Source organism: Vidua macroura, chromosome 12 (genome assembly GCF_024509145.1).
Source record: "Vidua macroura isolate BioBank_ID:100142 chromosome 12, ASM2450914v1, whole genome shotgun sequence".
Taxonomy (NCBI): Eukaryota; Metazoa; Chordata; class Aves; order Passeriformes; family Viduidae; genus Vidua; species Vidua macroura.
In genome coordinates, this window is record NC_071582.1 from 9,566,771 (window position 1) to 9,584,743 (window position 17,973).

The window sequence follows — 17,973 nt, forward strand, 5'->3', positions numbered from 1 at the left end:
CAGGAGGCCGTGTGCTCAGTGCTCTGCTTTGCCTGACATTTCACAGCAGGTGCAGCAGAGTTCAGGGGCACCTGCTTGGTGTCAGAAAAAGCAGAGATGTACATGGTTCCCTGGGAGAGGTAAATGTCTCATGGGAACTTCAAGGCCATCAAACACCAATGTCATATACTACTTAAGGGATGTAACATGTAAGATCATGAGGGATGTATGAACCTGCTGCAATCTACCCTATCTTCTCTAGGCATTGCATTTGCCATTTTTTACCCACTGTGTCATACTGCCTAAATGTTTCAGATTACTTAGGCAAATTAATTTTGATATTTTATCAACATTAATCAGTTGCTTTTTTTACTGCTTGTTTCTAGTCCTCATTACTCCTATTAGTCTCATCAATTAATCACTACTTCCAAAGTCAAATACTTCCACAGAAGTTCCAGAACAGTTGGTGGGTTATCACCAAAAGGGCAATGCAAGATGTGAAGCTTGATTATACATAAACTTGCTCTGTTTTACTTGCTGCCAAGAAAAGAAAAATACCAGGAATACAAGTAAATGCATAAGATCAACCTCAGTATAAATTTCACCCTTCAATATCGTATCAGACTTAAATTTACATACCATGATACTAAAGAGATAATATTCAAAGAATAAACATTTGGAGATAAAAATCTGTATTTGGATACATGGGGCTACTATTGAATACAAAAGGGAACAAGCGCTTACTTCCAGTGAGAGAAATAATCTCTGAACTGCTTTTTACTGCTGGTGAAATTCTTGCTTTGTATATTTATTGACCATAGAATGTGTAAGGAAATGGAAGCTATGAATGAAGCAGAAGAAATAGTCCATCCTATCTTATATGAGATCTACAATGATAATTAAAGCTCTGGTTCTGAAGAATATGATTGAAATTTCAAATACTTCATACTGATATTTTAACATCTATTCGAAGTAATAAAAAAAGAAAGTAATAAAAGTAATGAAGTAATAAAAGAAGAAAAGTAATGCTAATATAGGAATCCAATTTATATTGATCATTGATTAAGCTTTCATAAAACTCTAATATATATAAAAATTGCAAAACAGAGAATATATGCCCCAGCCTTGGAAGTGCTCAAGCCAGGCTGGATTGAGCCCTGAGCAGCCTGGTCTAGTGGGTGGGATCCCTGCCCATGGCATGGGGGTTGGACCTGGATGATCTTTAAGGTCCCCTTGAACCCAAACCATTCCATGTTTTTATGATTTGATAGTGTAATGCTTGAATCTGGGATGGAAAACAGAATAAAGGTAACAAAGAGTGCTTCAAAAGCATTGGAACTTTACTATTGAATATTCAGCTTTGCATCTTCAATGTAATTTTTGTGATAGGTTTCTTCCATCTACTTATTGCTTAATTTAAAAAATGTGTCTTTCCATGAAGATCTGATTTTCTGCTCTTTGCCTCTCACAGTATGCAAAGTGAGCATAAAACCTTATCAAACAGGCATGCTTGCATTTTACAAGCAATTAGTAGAATGAAGTACAAACCAGGAAGAATCCAGCAGGAAGATAAATGTGAGGCTGCACTTAAATAATTACCTGTGTTCAATCTGGCTCTGCCTGCAAAGGCAAAACCAGAGAGGTGTTCTCTAATTCTTACCCAGCAAATTGCACTTAAGGCTTATTAAATGATAATGTGGAAACAAGCAGTTTTAACAGATTTATCCTATTCTCCTGGGGGTGAAGCAGCATCCAATGTTTAGTTTAGAACTAATGCACTTGCCCATAAGAAGAAATTGTCCTCAGATTCTATAGGAGAAAAAACACAAATTAATCTCTGTAAGTGGAACAGTCCTGAAAGTAAAAGACTGAGTCTTCAACCTAAGAAAACAGAGACTAGGAGAACAACAGCTGCTGTGTGAGGAAAGCTTCAAAGCAGTGTCTTAGTAAAAATGGGCAAGATTAAAGATAGCAGAGGTTATTTTAATTTTCTTTAACTCAAATATTGTATTCTAGTTGATGAAGAAAGGTATTTCTTTTTCAGAAAGCTGTTATTAGTTACTGTTTCTTAATGAAAGAAGTCCAAAGTACAAGGGGATTCACTGTGTCATTAGCTCACAGAATGCAGGAAAAGATGCAGCACCTACATTCCACTGCTGCTGTGTGAGAATTATGCAGCTCCAGTCTGATAAGGGGAAGAAACCCCACAAGAAAACAAAAGGATGAAAATTTTCCCCAACCAGCAGATGCAGAGCTGTACAAAACAATGCTGGTATTTTAAGGGACTGTCTGAGGAGACAAAGTAACATTTTTGTTTAGAGGTTTCATTTGTTTGGGGTTTTTGTTTTTCTTCCCCAGCCATAAAATTAGTTCAGACAAAAGATCCAAGTCCAGCTTTTGCAAAAACATGAGATGGAATAAAGTGGTATCATCTTAGTGATAAAGAACTGTAATCAAGGACAAGAAGAAAGAAGCAGCAAAATATTCTTCTGGGTTGAGATATCTACAAACTCTGGACGAGGTCTTGCCTGCCCCTGCTGCTACAGGTGATATACAGCCCGTTCAGCTGAACAGAACACTTTTCCCTTCAACTCACTCATTTGTGGAAAGGGCAGGGCCATGTGAGCTATAAATAACCTGTAATTACTAATCAATCATTATTTATACAGCATGTTGGTACCAGTATAAGCTGACTAACAAAAATTGCCTTTGTCACAATTTTTTTACAATAAGTGATTACCTGAGTAAGAGCTAATAATAGTGTTTAGGAATAAGAATAATAGTCATTGGTTAGAAAAAGAATAAATAAGGACACAGCTATCATTATATAGGACAATATACACTGCTAGTATTGAGTGACAAGTTTAAGACTGAAGAATGAAGACAGGCATTCACTGATGCACTACATTTTTTCTAGTAAATCTGGCACCATGAATACACCTACAGTCAGACATAGAGAAACTTGAATTTACTAAGATTACTGTAGACTTGTACTGCAGTACTGCTCATTGTTCTGATGATGGTTCAATGTGTAAAATCCAAGAAAATGGGTTAGAGAACAAGGAAATTATAGATATAACAGTCCCAATTGCAAGGTTGTGCCATACCAGAGATCTCTGAGGTAGTTCCAGCAATATGATACATTGCTACAGCAGAACATGAAGAAGTATTAACTCAGCCCCTGGGAGCAGTTTTGTCCACTTCATCTGTCTTAACTACTGGGTCTAATAAACACCAACAAAATAGTGCCATTTGGCATGGCTATGGTGTTTTTAGGCAAGCGTGGAGAGCTCTGCTTTGCCCTCAACAGGTGGATTCTCATACTTAGGAAGCTCAGCCCCTCAGGATGTACAGAGTGTACCTGCTGTTACCAACATCCTTGTCTGTAATGGTGAATAAAGAATGTTTCTAACTCCCCTCTTCCTCTAATCACAGCAACATGCTATCTTATCTGCCAAAGGAAGGTTTAACTCCAACTGTAATCTCCTTGACTTTGACTTTACAAACTCTCTGAGTTGCCATAGAGGACTGTTAATTCCTCAGGTGTCTGAAAAGATAAACATGGAATACATTTGTGAAAAGTGCCAATGTAGAAATGAGACTGGCTAAAATAAAAAGGTTTTACATTTTGATAGTGATGACATCCTGCATTCCTGTGGATGCTGCCTTCTTGTCCTTTACAAAAACTCAGTCTCACCTTCCCTCACCTCTGTAGCCTCCCTCTAAACCAAGACTATATCCATCTTAAGGGGAACTTTGTACATTGTAAATCTGGAGTGAAAATAGACTTGAAATCTGCCACCAAATGGCGTGACCTTTCTCTGGGCAGCATTAGCCTTTTTGGCTTTTTTCTATGCTGTCTCTGTGCTTAGCATCAGCTCTTGGACTTGCCTCTTCTCTTTCAAATCACTTTATTAGTTTCTGTCATGGAAGAAGCTTCTGTCAGAGAAACAGGAAAGTAGTATCTTCTTAAGCACTGAAGACAACCGCAAACTTGAAAAGCAATCCTACATTAAATGCATAAAATGGTGGAATGACTGTCTCCTTTTCCTATTTTTATAAGGCCTTTAGCATCTTAGCTCTGCAGGATGGAGGCTGTCTGTTGCTGTTATTTACACAGCAGCCAACTAATTTCTCGCCTAATTCTGGTCTTGACTTCTGGCCACTACCAGAATGAGATTATCATAATAACAGCAATTAGGATGTTCTCTCTAAAAGACTGGATCGTTTCAGACATTTGATCTGACCTATTCAAAAGTTAGAGATCTGAAAGGTCTGAAAAAAGAAATTTCTGAGGACAAAGAATTAAAAAAGGTACTTTGCAATTGCATGTCTAATTTCAGCTTATTACTCTCTCATTATCTTTTAACCTTTGCATCTTCGTATTTGTAAAGGAAAATATTTCCTACCATATGAAGTGAGTAACAAATCATATGCACTGTTGGTGAAACTCCCTCTCTGTCCTTATTTTTTTGCAGCATAAATATGGAATAATTGGGGGATCAGAGAGTACAAAAACATTACCATCCTATAAGATCAGATATTTGTGCAAACTAAATGCCAAACAACAGTCTACAATGTATCATGCAAACGACTGATGCTTCATGGACAGGCTGCAAGGAAGAAAAACATCCCAGAGAGACCAAATCTAATGAAGTCAATTCTCAAAGAGAAACATGTGATACGTTTTTCACGCAAAATCTATACATTAAAATAATCCATTAAACCAGAAAAAAAAAAAAAAAAGAAATATAACTGGTATGAACTCAATTCGTTAAAGTTTGCATAAAACTTTTAACACTATCCAAAGGCTAAACATTTTAATTAACTTAAATTGGAAGAAAATCTAGAATGAAATTATGAACTCAATACCAGATTTTAGTACAGTTTTGTTTCCAAGGCATGTCAGCTTGGCACAGTGTAGCCCTGATCTTGGCAGCTGTGCAGACCTGAACTGTGCTTTGGGATGTCCTTTCCTCCCTCACCAAAAACCCGAGCTGTTCCCCCAGTGCCAATTTAGTGCCTTGGTACTCTCAGAGACATGGCTTTGCTCTTCCCTAGCCAAAGGCCACTGCCATGGCAGCTGCTCTCCCCTCTGACTTCTCCATGCTACAGCAGCAGCCTCCTTGCTGGAGTGTCCTCCAAGGACCAAGGGAGAAAAGAAGGCAGAGGGTGTGTGATGCCAGCTGGTGCTGCTCACAGGGCTGCTGGGGTGTTCTGCAAGAGGGGGTGGGCAGAGGGCACTGCTGGAGAGCAGATCTGCAGTGCACACAACCCCTGAGCATATCCAGGAGGGATTCAGCCGTACAGGGATAGGAGAGAGCCTGAACAGCCATTCTGAACTGCGTTCAGGAAAAAGGGAAAAGGAATGGAGAGTGGATGCTCCAGTGTTCGCCATCTTCTATTTCCTGAATTTAAGCTGATGGGTGTGGCTGGATATATTTGTGACTACAAAAAGTGGATAAAACCAGAAACAGGATCTTGGATGAGCTAATCTTATCTTTTTTACCACATGAACAATCCTTTTGCAAACAATGCTGGAACAGTTCATTGCTTCTTGATTAGATGCAGAAAGGAATCAACTTCCTAACACAAAAGATGCTGCTTCAGGAGATTAATACTAAATTAGAGTAGGGAAAGATTGCAATCACAGCCCTGGACACTAGGTATGAACAGATGGTAGCCTATGTTAATAACTTGGAAGGCGAGAGTGGCAGAATGCAATGCATTTTAATGAACTCCATTAAAACCATGAGGACCAACTGTGAACATATTCAAGAGCTTGCTTCTAATCTTATAGAATTTAAAGAAGAAGATATTATTTGCCATCAACAACTGAGTTAAACCCTTTTTACAGAATATCTATTGAAAGAATTAATAATTCAAATCCCAGCAAAGCTGGGTAGAGGATCAGTATACTGATCTATATTTTCTTGACTAGATTTATTGAGTTACCTGTTTAGGAATGAAATCATAGAAGGTGAAATTGTGTATATTTATAATAATTTATCCTAATTTCAAAATGATAACTTATACTAATTTCATTTTCCTTTAATTATTATTTATATGCAGGAACCATTTCACTAATGATTCTGGGAGCAGTTTAGAATTCCTAATGCCAACAATGGCATTTACTCTCCTCAGAAAGTCAGTATCCACAGCAACACAGAAATGAGACCACATTCAGGAACTGGTCTGGAACATAAAAAGTCAAATGCCTTCTACATCTCTCTCTGCAAAATAAGGATTAATAGTAACATTAATATTTATTTTACAGTCCTAATTCAGTCCAAACATCCACACTTTATATATTGTACAATTAACTCTTTCTTACGAGTTTCTTCTATTCTTTACAACCAAGAAACAAGCCATGACTTGATCTGAAGCTGCCTTTTGAGTGATCAGTGTGCTCTAATGAACAAATAGAGTGAGTGATGTTTTGTGGATTATTTCATTGCAGTGCAGAATGTTTATAGTTCAATGGCTCTGGGTGCTCAGATGGATGGGTGTCCATGTGCAGAGTGTAACTACACCCCCAAGGTCATGAAGTCATGGCAATTGGTGACAATTAGAAATCCTCAGTAATCTGTGCTATCTGTAAGGGAATCACAACACTGAGTTACTGAACAGCAGTTTTCTGATAGCTGTTCCTGACTGACAGCCTCCCCAGACAGAAGATTCTCTGAGGGAACCAGGAATGTGCTTTAATCTAAAACAGTGGCTTTCACTTGGTCTTCACATTTCTCAGATTTTGGAAGCTTTTGCCTTCATTGATCACTCTTAAAGGATGATCTCCTGCCTGACATCCCTTCTCAAACTTGCACTTCTAATTCACTCTGACATGACTACAGAAGTGCACTTTGAAACAATAGTTTGAACATCTCTTCTCCCACTCACATCTAAGATGTCTCATGTCTTCTGATGTTTTTGTACATATTTTAATTACCTTCCTTCCTTTCTCCTCTGCTATGCTTAGTACAGAAGTTCCACATTCAAATAACATAATTAACAAAAGAAAGTAACACAACAGCAGATGAACAAAACAGTTCTTCCATCAATAGCCATTCTAGCCACTCATCTTTTCTCTTTCTATATCATCATGAAAATTTGCCATGTCATCTAAGCACCACTGCACTGATATGATAGCATTAGACATTCTGGAGAGAATAATATGGAAGTGTTTCTACAAATATTTGGGTTTTTTAATATTTTATGCCTGTTGAATTGCATTGCTTTTTAAATCCAACTTCATATGTTTCTTCTCACCCTTTTTAGACTTGTTCTGTAGTTAGTAGCAGACTTGACTAAAGACAATGCCAGTTTCATGTGCGTATTTTTACTTGGTTTGCTGCAATAACCATATTTTATTGTGTGTTTGAAGCCATTAGTTGGAGACAATCTGCTATATAGCAAAACCCCATATATTTTAACAATGGTTAAGAGATAAAATGAAACTGCATTTGGGTCTGCTGGAACTAGAATGAATATATCCTGCCTTTTGAACACAAAAAGATTTAATTATAAGTGTATTCTACCTCCATAATTTCATTCTGCAAATGTTCCTTATGGACAAATTAGCAATTTTCAGCTAGTGAGAAAAATTAGAGTGTCTACACTGCTCTCCAGCAAGCACATGTGTGTCTCTTTGGACACTGAAGGTTTTTATCAGATCTAAGAAGCAGCATTTCAAGTCACAATTCTTTTGTGTTCTTCTTTCACACATAACTTCATATATTCAAAGTATAATGATTTGATTCCTTATAACCCTTCCTTTTCACTAACGTATGAAGCATCTTAAACAAGTACACCAGAAAGCTCTAATCACACACTGAAATCTGATGCCAGGTATCACTTGCTGTGAAAATCAGTCTTGCTGAACTCACTAGTGCAATTAATAGTTTATTCTAATTACCTTCCAGAGCATATTTCATATCCTGGGCAAACAGAGTCCACATGATTTCAGCGCTGATTTTTCCCATGTTCAGCTCTTGAGGGAACCTGCAATCAATCACATTACATCAGTTCACCTGCTGCTAGGAATGAGGCTTACAGCTGCACAACAAAAAGGCAAATATTTCCATAAAATAATTCCCCTAGTATTCCCACTTACTGTATTTTATGTTTTGTAACAATTATATAAACCATCCAACCTTCAAATAAAAACTTCCCTCACATGACATTTTAAATCAAGAAACATTCATCTCTCTTGCAGATGATTCCTCAACTTTAGCTAAATCAGCTGGTTTAGGAAGAACATGAAACAGTTGGCTCAGATGTTTAGCCACAGGTTTTCCTCAATTCCCTGCTGACGCTGGAAAAGAGTGAAACTGGCTGTGAAGCTATATTGGTTTATATACTTGTAGAATACAACTCACTGAAGACTTCCACCTTGATGTATGGATAAAATAATAAAGAAAATAACAAATGGTGAAATGCAGATTTTGATTCAAAATTTTAGTTTTGGTCTCATGCTTCATGTCATCTTTGAGAAGTCCTTTTTAGGTACTTTCTGCTGTTATCAGTTAGGTACACAAATTTTTCATAGATCCCAGCTGCTTCTTATTCAATGCTAAAGAAAGGCCTTAATCTTTGAGTTACCATTTCCACTGCTAGCAACTAGCAAAAGCTGGCATTTTAATGATCAACACCATGGTTTTGTCACATTTTTTGTCTTAAAAAAAGGGCTGTCTTTAATGCAGGTGTGGAACTGACATTAACATGGGCTATTCTCAGGACACAGAGGCAGAGCCAGGCAGGTCAGGCAGATGAAGAGCAGAAAGTAGAAAACAGAATCTCCCAGTGGGGTAAAGGAGTTGTTTATAGCACAGGGGTGCAGTGAGAGCCACACAAATACACCCACAGTTCACCAGGAATACATAAAATAAGGGAATATATTAATGAGGAAATACACAGACCTCTGTGGCTTTTGTGTTGAGGTGATTACACTTTATACTAGCAGAGATTTGGATCCAAAGTATTTTGACCTTTTAGCAAGTCACTAATCAAATTCAGAAAATATTCTGTAATAATTTCTGTAAAAATGTAAGAATTTTTAAAGGTCTTGTTGACATAGAAAGAATGATAATTTTGTGCAACTTAAAAGTGGTAGCAGTATGATCTAAGTAATGTATTCATTTTAGAGACCTATTTGACCCTGATCATATCTGCAAAGAAAAAGTACTTAAACAGCTCATTAGCTCTGCCACTTTAATAGGAAGGAGTTGCTAGCTCAGTTCACTGAGCCCTCTTTGTGTTAATGACTGCTCAATTGAAGAACTTTGTATTAATTCTATCAACACAAAATCAATTTCTGTTCAAAAACTGAAATGTATTCCAGCTGTCTTAATTTCTTTACCTCCAATCCACTCTGAGTTCTCTCTTAGCACCACACTTGAGCTTTGACAGTGTTGCTCTGAGGAAGTATTTAACAGCTGATTGAATATTGACACTGTCTTTTGAGCATATTGCAAGGCTGGCCAGAAGGCAAGGCTGGGTCTGATAAAAATGCACTTGTTTGATTAGTGATAAATAGATTTGTCTATGCATTTTAACTTGTGAAAGCACATGCACACACACAAACTGCAATTATCAGTGTTGATTAAATTAGTTCAACACATCCCACCTGGCTTCACTTAGGTGAAGTCTGAAATTGTGACAGTTTTTATACTTCTAACTAACTTCTAACAGACTGGTGGGCATTGCACAGCTGCCAGTCACAGGCATGAGGGAACTACCAGAGGTATCCTTGCAGTTTACTGTATGTGAGAAGCTGACAAAGCCAATGCACAACAAGCACACAACACATTCCACATGCTAAAGATAAATGGTAACAGAAGCAGCTGTCTTATTAAATGGAAGGGATAATCAAAGGTCAAATACTAAAGCATCTATGTAGGTATGGTATTTTGTATTATTTGTATTTTAGCACCTTATTTTTAGGTAAGAATACTTTTTCAAACTACAAATTTTTATCCCTAAGGAGAAAAATATCAGAGAAATTTCTCATGCAAATCTCTACATTACATTTTCTAGTCTTTATAAAAGCCATGTATTTTCACATTTCTCAGTGAAGCAAAAGGACAACCAGCAGAGTGCTCTGTAAGTCATTTAGCTGGCTCTTGCTACAGTTATTTCTGCCCCATAGGCCATAATTTTCCCAATTTCTTTGTCATTGTTGGAACTATATAAAATCTCAGTTTGTCTAGAAGAATTATGTTGCCCATACATTAACATATCTATATATTTTCAAAAATACTAAATTGCATATACACGACAGCCACTTATATCTTCTCTCTAATAATTTTAATTAAGCAAAAATTTAGTGAAAACAGTTCTCATTGGCTAGTTCTAATGAAGGGCAATATATAAAACCACAGATCAATGGAATGAAATTTAACTCAGCTTAAAACAAAATGAAAAGAGTCAATGTATGAGAAAAACACATATAACCCTCAAAGCATTTATCCCAGACAGTACTGCATGTCTCTAGTTCAACCCTAAAGTCAGAAAATTCTATCATGACAATTAAAAATTATTTTTCTTAATTTGTGCTGCCAAATCTCCAGTCTGCTACATCTTGAGAATATCAAAGTCTCTGAACCTCAGATGCACTTTCTCAGACTAGCTCATTTTCCATACTTGGTGGCTACAGTCTCATCCAGGTGCTAAATCTCACCAGTCCTAGGGAGTGAATGCATTCAGTTTTGTGCTGTGCAGGCAGCAAGAGGATAGATCACACCATCTATGGAGTGCTGGCATGGCCTCTGTTTCACTAACTCTTAAGACAAAAGTTCCATTTGATTTTGGAAAATATGCATTCTATTTAAACTGGGAGCAAAGAGCTCATTTATTCTTACATTTTGTGCTCTATCCTCCATCTATCCAAAGCTTTATTTTAAACACTCCTTTCTCTGAAGAAAAAATCATGGGCAAGACAGATGCTGTATATAGTCCATATAACTACTCTGGTCTGTCAGTGTCACAGTTACATGAGAAGCTACAGTGGGTATGGTGAAAGAATGAGAACAGCTTTGTTCACAGGATAATGTTCACAAATTCAATGAAAGAAGTGATATTCATATAAGCATATGAACATCACACATTAAAGTATACCACAGAATAAAGTATAATTGGTAATGAGGAATATCACTGCATCAAGATGCAAAGTACATCGGATACACTTTCTAGAATGAAAGAAACATTCTAAAGTTGGCCTGATGCAGTCCAATTCATGATAGAGTATACTCTGATTTTTTCACTTCCATAATTTTTTTCCACTGACCTATGTTTCATAACTCACTGACATGTAGGTTATAATTATGCTGTTTCTACAATATAAGTTACTATTCCAAACTTTTCAGAGGTATTAAACATCCTAGCTCCTGAAGCATGAGGAAATCTGCTCCTGCAGATTTCATTTGTTAGTCTTTTTCATACTGCATGGAGCACAATGTGATCACAGAGAAAACAGATCCTAACATTGCAAAGATCTGAGGATCAGTAAAGAACAAATTTAAAAGTCCTATTAGAGCTGTCTTGTTTCTTAAATTTATACTACAGTGACAACTTGACTGTTCTGAGTATATGTGCAAAAAAAAAAAAAAGCGCAGAGGCATGAAGTTTAGATCTTGCTTTCAAAATACAGAAGCATATTTGACTGGAAGATTTTGTCCTTGATTTGATGTTCCTGTTATTAGAATATATATTTTATTTTGACAGCAATTTCTCCTGTCTCACAGGATATTTGGAAGCACCAGGAAGCTCCAGATTTGCCTGTGAATCAGGTTTCCAACACATTTTACATTGTTTGACTACTAGAATGAGGATTTTACAACTTAAATACCAGACCATGTTTTTCCCTCAAATTTGTCAAGTTTCTCATGTCATGTAAGAACTGCAGGTTGCCCCCACACTCCCACTGGTATGTTCTGTCAGTGGCTGCAGTGCTTGCTGAGGCCATCATGTCATGTTTCATCTGGATTCATAACCTGATACAGTTCAAACTACTCCATTGCAGCATAATTTTTGCCTCCAAGGTAGATATAAAAATAGGGTTTCCAAAACTGGCTGAGGAGTAGAATTCTGAGCAATATTATACAATTGTGAAAACTTTTATCAGAATGCTCTCCTGGGGATCTTTGGTTATCTCATTTCTAAAATAGGATTCAAATGGATGCAGGCCTGAATACTCCACTGAGACACTGCATGGCCATATATTTCTAATAAGGAGACGTATTTTTGCAGTGTTCCTGTGTATTCAATTTATATATCCCATTCATCTATTTTAACACATTTTCTTTTTTGAGGTAAGCAGGGGGGAAGAGGCTATCTTACTTTTTCTCAACAGTTTTTACATACTGCTTTTGTGTTAGGAGAAGCTTTTCTTTTTTAAAAAAAATGTATCCAAAGCAACTCTGAACAGTTTTTCCACCTAGAGCCTCTTCATCTTTTACTTCTGATGTCTCCAACTTCTAAAAGACATGATATTCCCTGTGTTCACTCTTTCACTTACAAATCAACAGCAAAAAAATGAGAGAAGTCAGAGACACAAGCTCTCTCCCTTAATCTGTCCCAATTCTGTCCACTCCTGGTTCTCTTTTCACATCTTACACAATCATTCATCTGTACTTTAGGGAACCTACTAATCCCCTTAGAAGAACTCTGTTCTTTATGCCTTTACTTTCTCCCTCACATTTGTATAGAAATACAGCTAGAACAATTTTTAGGATAATTAACTCACAATTACACTTGTTTAATTTCAATGAAGAGACTGAAATGAATCACATAAATGTATTTGTCTCAATTATGTATCTTACAATTACTGTATTATTTATACAGCCTGTCAGACAAAAGGATGAGCTTTCATTAATGGAGAAACTCAACACTATGACATAAAAATGGAGTAAACAGGAGAAGTATTTTCTTTCCTCTATAGGGTAAGAACTTATTCCTTAATAAGGTCAGTGCAACAGATAATTGAACAAAGAAATGCTTATTGTCCAGGACTGAAATGGTACTTTATTTATTTCAAGTAAAGGAAGGAGTCAGAAGTCAATGAAATATCTTTCAGCTTCTGGTTATCACCAGGAGGTTTCTTTGTCACTTTTACTGTGGGGCCACAAATGGTGCTTGTCTTTTATCAACAGACAAGCACATCTCAATGTACAGAGTGCCTTCTAATTTGGCTGAAAAAACCAGGTTGTTCCTGCTCCCCTTCAGAGCATTCATTCAATTAAATGCAATTGCAGAAACCTCTATTAATTGTTTAGTCATAATACAGATGTTGGTTTCAATGTTAAATTTTGCATAAGTCATCACAGCCAGACTATGCCCAGATTTTCTGCAATCTCTGTAAAATGGCTCCAAAGAGCTAAAAAGTTTCCCCAGGGTCTCATCACGTCACATTTCAATTGGTGCAAGGCCCGTTTCTCCAGCTGTAATATGTAAAATGTGTTCCTTTGCACTTTTTCTATATATTTCATGTTCAAACCCCAGCACTACCTTCTTTTCCTGTGTTTATCAATTGTTTCTCTCCTTTCTACTCATGTATGAACCAAGTTATTTGACTTGTCTTGCTTATTGATTGTACCTCCCTCATGTGCTACATCTTCAATTCTGAGAAGTCAACTTCCATCTCTGGGATACTACTCCCCATTTCATACACTATCAAGTCAGTCTGGCCAGCCAGTTATAAATTCAGATAGGGTCTTTTTGTGAAGTTAATTTTTTTTTTTTTTTACGATTACTTGCCTAAAAATCATACCTAGAAGAGCGTCAGCATGATTTGAAGACCATGTGTGCCACGATACCCCCATACCATCAGTATCATCACACTGAAAGTTCCCTTCACTGAAATGTCACTGACATTTCCCTTCTATCCATTTATCTCTCATGTAGAATATTTTGCTACTTAAAGTTTTGAGATGACTCGTATACCACCTGTCCTTAATGTTCCTAAACCAAAATATTTTCTTTCAATTATCAGAGCACTAAGTTTTTATCAAACTGTACATTCTGTATACAAATCTCTACCTAGATTCTATTTAAAATACAACTTCTGATTCGGGTGTATTTCTTATCCTTATTTTAATAAATCCATGTTTCTTAATTTTTATGCAGAAAGTAATTACTTACTGGTTCAAGATTGGTGTATATGCTGTTTTATCTTCATCTATAATGGTGACCATCAGAGTAATCAGCTGTGCCCAGAAATCCAAATTCTTTGTTGTTGGTCCCTGTTCTTCTTTAGGAACTTCTTGTTTCTTACTCTGTTAAAACAAGATTGAATACATTTTTCTTAGATAAAATGCTATGGGAGTTCCACCTATAGATTATTCCTTGGTTGGGAAGAGTGACATATTAAGAGTCTTTAGAAATTTTGGACCAAGACTGGCTAACCAACAGAGCAGAATGGATGAAAAACTGTACTTGGCTGTGCACAAATATAAAGAACCATAGAGCAAAGATGGTCATGTCAGCAAAGGAGATCAATAGAGACTTGGTTTTTAGTGCATGCTCACACTGTAATTAGATACATTATTACATTCTTTGCTGTGCTGAGACTCAGCACAGGTAGAATTGCCTGTTGAGGCAGAACTTTTATACCCAACACAATAAAGACTGAAAAAAAAATCAATGCTGAGGAGTATTTAATGTTTTGTTTTGAATTATATGCTGAAGGTATTCGGCCTAACAGCTGCTTATGATGTAAGGTCTACATGAAGAAGCAGTTGAATTTCCCTTTATTTTATTGAGAATTTTATATTCTTTCATCTCACTAAAATGTGCATTTACAGATAGACTTTGTCTCTACAATTTTTATTTATGAACTCTTAGCCTACAGTTTCCTAGGCAAAAATATTTTGCACTCCTTTGCTTGGCAGAAAGATCAGATTCCTTATCAATGTCCAATAAATAACTTGATTGTAGGGACGCAAATATGAAAAGAAATATTTTTAATTCTGTATGGACACATACATGAATAATTTCTGCCATACAGAGCTATGTCTGCACATGCTAGAGCTACACATACTCTTCTACACTGCTGTGCGAGATTGAAAGGGGTGTCAGCTAGTAAGTCAGAAAATAAACATGCCTGTGATCCTGCAAGTTTAAACACATATTCCCTGTACTTCTCATTCCTAGTCCAACTATGACCACTTCAATGGACCTGGTATATTTCTGAATATGCCTAACACCATATTAGTGTCACAGTGAATTAATTAAATGTTAATTTAACCCAATTAACTTTTATCTATGCATAGCATTTAGAATGGCAGAAAGGGAATTTTAACAACATCTATTTAAAACCATTTTTGTGGCCACTGTGGAATATTTTGGACAAGTATCATTAATCACACTGCTGCACACTCAGTTGAACTACAAAGGGTACCACCTCAGTGTCTAAAGCAACAGAAATAAAGCTCAAAAGCAGGTCAAAGGATGGTGGGTCTGGTGTCACCAACAATTAACAACTGTGCATGCAAATGAGAGTGCTTTTTAAAACAGAAATTAACATTAGAGTATTAATGTCACTCATAAGGGCTTTCCCTGGTATACATTTTATTTTTACTAAAAAGGCCTTGCTTCTATATCAAATGTGTTTGTCTAATAGAACATTTTTTTTCTCAGAAGCTTGTTAAACCAACTGAAAGGCAGCTGTAGAAGACAAAGCTACCTCATATGTAGCTCAGCATCTTATCCAAGAAATGTATTTCACAGCAAGTGACATGTGGCTGAGGCAGCTTTTCATGGCTGTGAATGTGAATGCAAAATTTTGTGCATTAACAGATAGCAAAAAGTAACTGATTTACAAAGTAATAGTTGCACAAGGAGGTTCTTTCTACAAAAATTCTCTGGAAATCTCTTTAAAATCTGTATGACCTTTTCAAAAGTCCCAGAGAAGGTATTTTTAAAATAGTCTCACATTACAGATGTAGTTTTATGTCCTGAACAGAAAGTGCATACTCTGCCTATCCCTAGTTGTTATTTCCATTCTTTATCCTAAAATCTACCTAGTGTGTTAGAAATGCTCAGAATCATTCAAGCTCTTTTTACCTTATTATTGTCAGCACTATTATTTGCTTTATGTATAACAGATGCCTTTGTAGAATCATTATAGAATTATGGAATACTCTGAGCTGGAAGGGGCCCACAAGGACCAGAGTCCAGCCCTAGGATTCCTGCACAGGGCAATGCCCAAAGCCACACTGTGTGTTTGACAGTGCTACCCCAGCTCTGGCAGGCTTGGACCAGTGCTGTTATAATGAGGTAAAACAGTGGTGAAAATCTGATTTCAATTTAGATTTTTTTTTTTCACTCTCATTATACCCATTTGAAAGAAACTGTCAGTGTAAAAGCATGAACTAAATAGCTGATATACCCAATGAGTGCCACACTGGAACAAATACAGTGAGAAGATATAGGAGACCCTAAATACTGATTATTATTGTAGAGGATAATAACAATGAGATTTTTTTTAATACAACTGAAAAGTTAAAGAGGAACAAAAAATCTTAAAATAGCAAGATGACAAAATCTTCAATTAAACTGATTATATTACTGGTTCTTAATTTTAAAACAAATGAGTTTCTGAAGTTTCCTCCCTTCTGTTTTTGTTTGATACAGCACTGAACAAGCTCAAATCACAGACTGCTCTTCCAGTAACCAAGAGACCTTTCCAAATACTGATATGAATGAAAGTTTGCCAATTAGCAGAATCACTTTCTTTTCCATGAGATTTTCCACATAGGAAAGGTTATTTAAAATATCTTGACCTCCTGTAACACCACTTTGGATGGTGATGCTGCCCACATGCACAGAACCATGAAATGCCATAAGATGTCCTGTACTTAAAAGCTCAGTAAGTGACTGGCCAAAGGCACAACAATGATATTCCTTAGGGGCTTCTGCTGGCAGATCAAACAAGCAATAAGAGCAGATGATATCTCACCAACAAGACAGGTTTTTATACTCTCATATTAATTGACTTGGGTACTTCTTGTCTTTAGGATCACCCTAGAGTGGTAGCAAACACCTTATAAGAAAAGTGTCTTTAAAGAGAAGTCATATTATTCACTTAAGAATCACAAATACAGTAAGGACTGGAGAATCTCCGTGGGATTTTTTTAATGCAACATCCAAACTAGCTGATAACTCTTTGTTTTTTGCCACAGAAGACATCAAAATCAGAAAGAGGAAGTGTGTAAGAGCAATTTTTCATAGGATATCAATCAAAATAAATTATTTGCACCAAATAATCTTTTCCTCAATTCCCTTTTACTATCAATTTCCTAGTTACCTAAATTCGTTTTCAAGCAATGGATCATGCAGCACAGAGCCTCCAAAATTATTACTGGTGTTTTGATACCCTCATAAAGAGAAAAATAAAATGTAGAGGGAGTTTTCTGAGTTTAATAAAAAAAAAAAAAGGCTAAACTGTTGACAAACATTTTGTACTCTAGAAAAGTAGCTGAGATTGGGGAAAGCAATCTCAGACCCAGTGTGAAGCAAGATTAAAATCTACATCTCTATTACCCTGAGAGAAATCTGTAAAGCCTTGTCTGAGAAACAGAGGGCTTTCATCTTCTCCCATCACTGATTTTACCAGATCATAGGATTAATGTCTGGTTTAATTTTCTTTTATTTTTTTATGTTCTGTGCAATCAATACCATTATTATCTATGTGACTTTGATAAATTGAATCCTATGATATCAGAAAGTTATATATTGTTGTCTGCTGCAAGCCCCAAACAAGGTTTCAGAATACAATATTTTCTATATTAATAATGATACCATGGAAACTCAGGGGAAACCAACACAGTAGCCTTGATCAGCACAAGGCTACAGAGGGCAATTTTATAGACCAGTCTTAGATAATGAAATATAAATTTTAACAATTCTTCCATATTTTCAACTGCATATCTATTAATTATATTACATATAATATGACTTAATTTAGAATCACCAGCAAATATATAATATGCACTATATATA

General features: G+C 36.3%; 1 protein-coding gene across 2 annotated transcripts in view; it reads right to left on the reverse strand.

Annotated features, from left to right (window-relative positions):
• UNC13C (unc-13 homolog C) overlaps window positions 1-17,973 on the reverse strand; it is a 131,144-nt gene that overhangs the window by 44,498 nt on the left and 68,673 nt on the right. For both annotated transcript variants that reach the window (XM_053988476.1, XM_053988475.1), the window contains 2 exons: window positions 14,113-14,246; window positions 7,892-7,977 (listed from right to left, as the gene is read on the reverse strand). In XM_053988476.1, coding sequence (XP_053844451.1) covers window positions 7,892-7,977; window positions 14,113-14,246 — 220 coding nt within the window. The remainder of the gene's footprint in view (window positions 1-7,891; window positions 7,978-14,112; window positions 14,247-17,973) is intronic.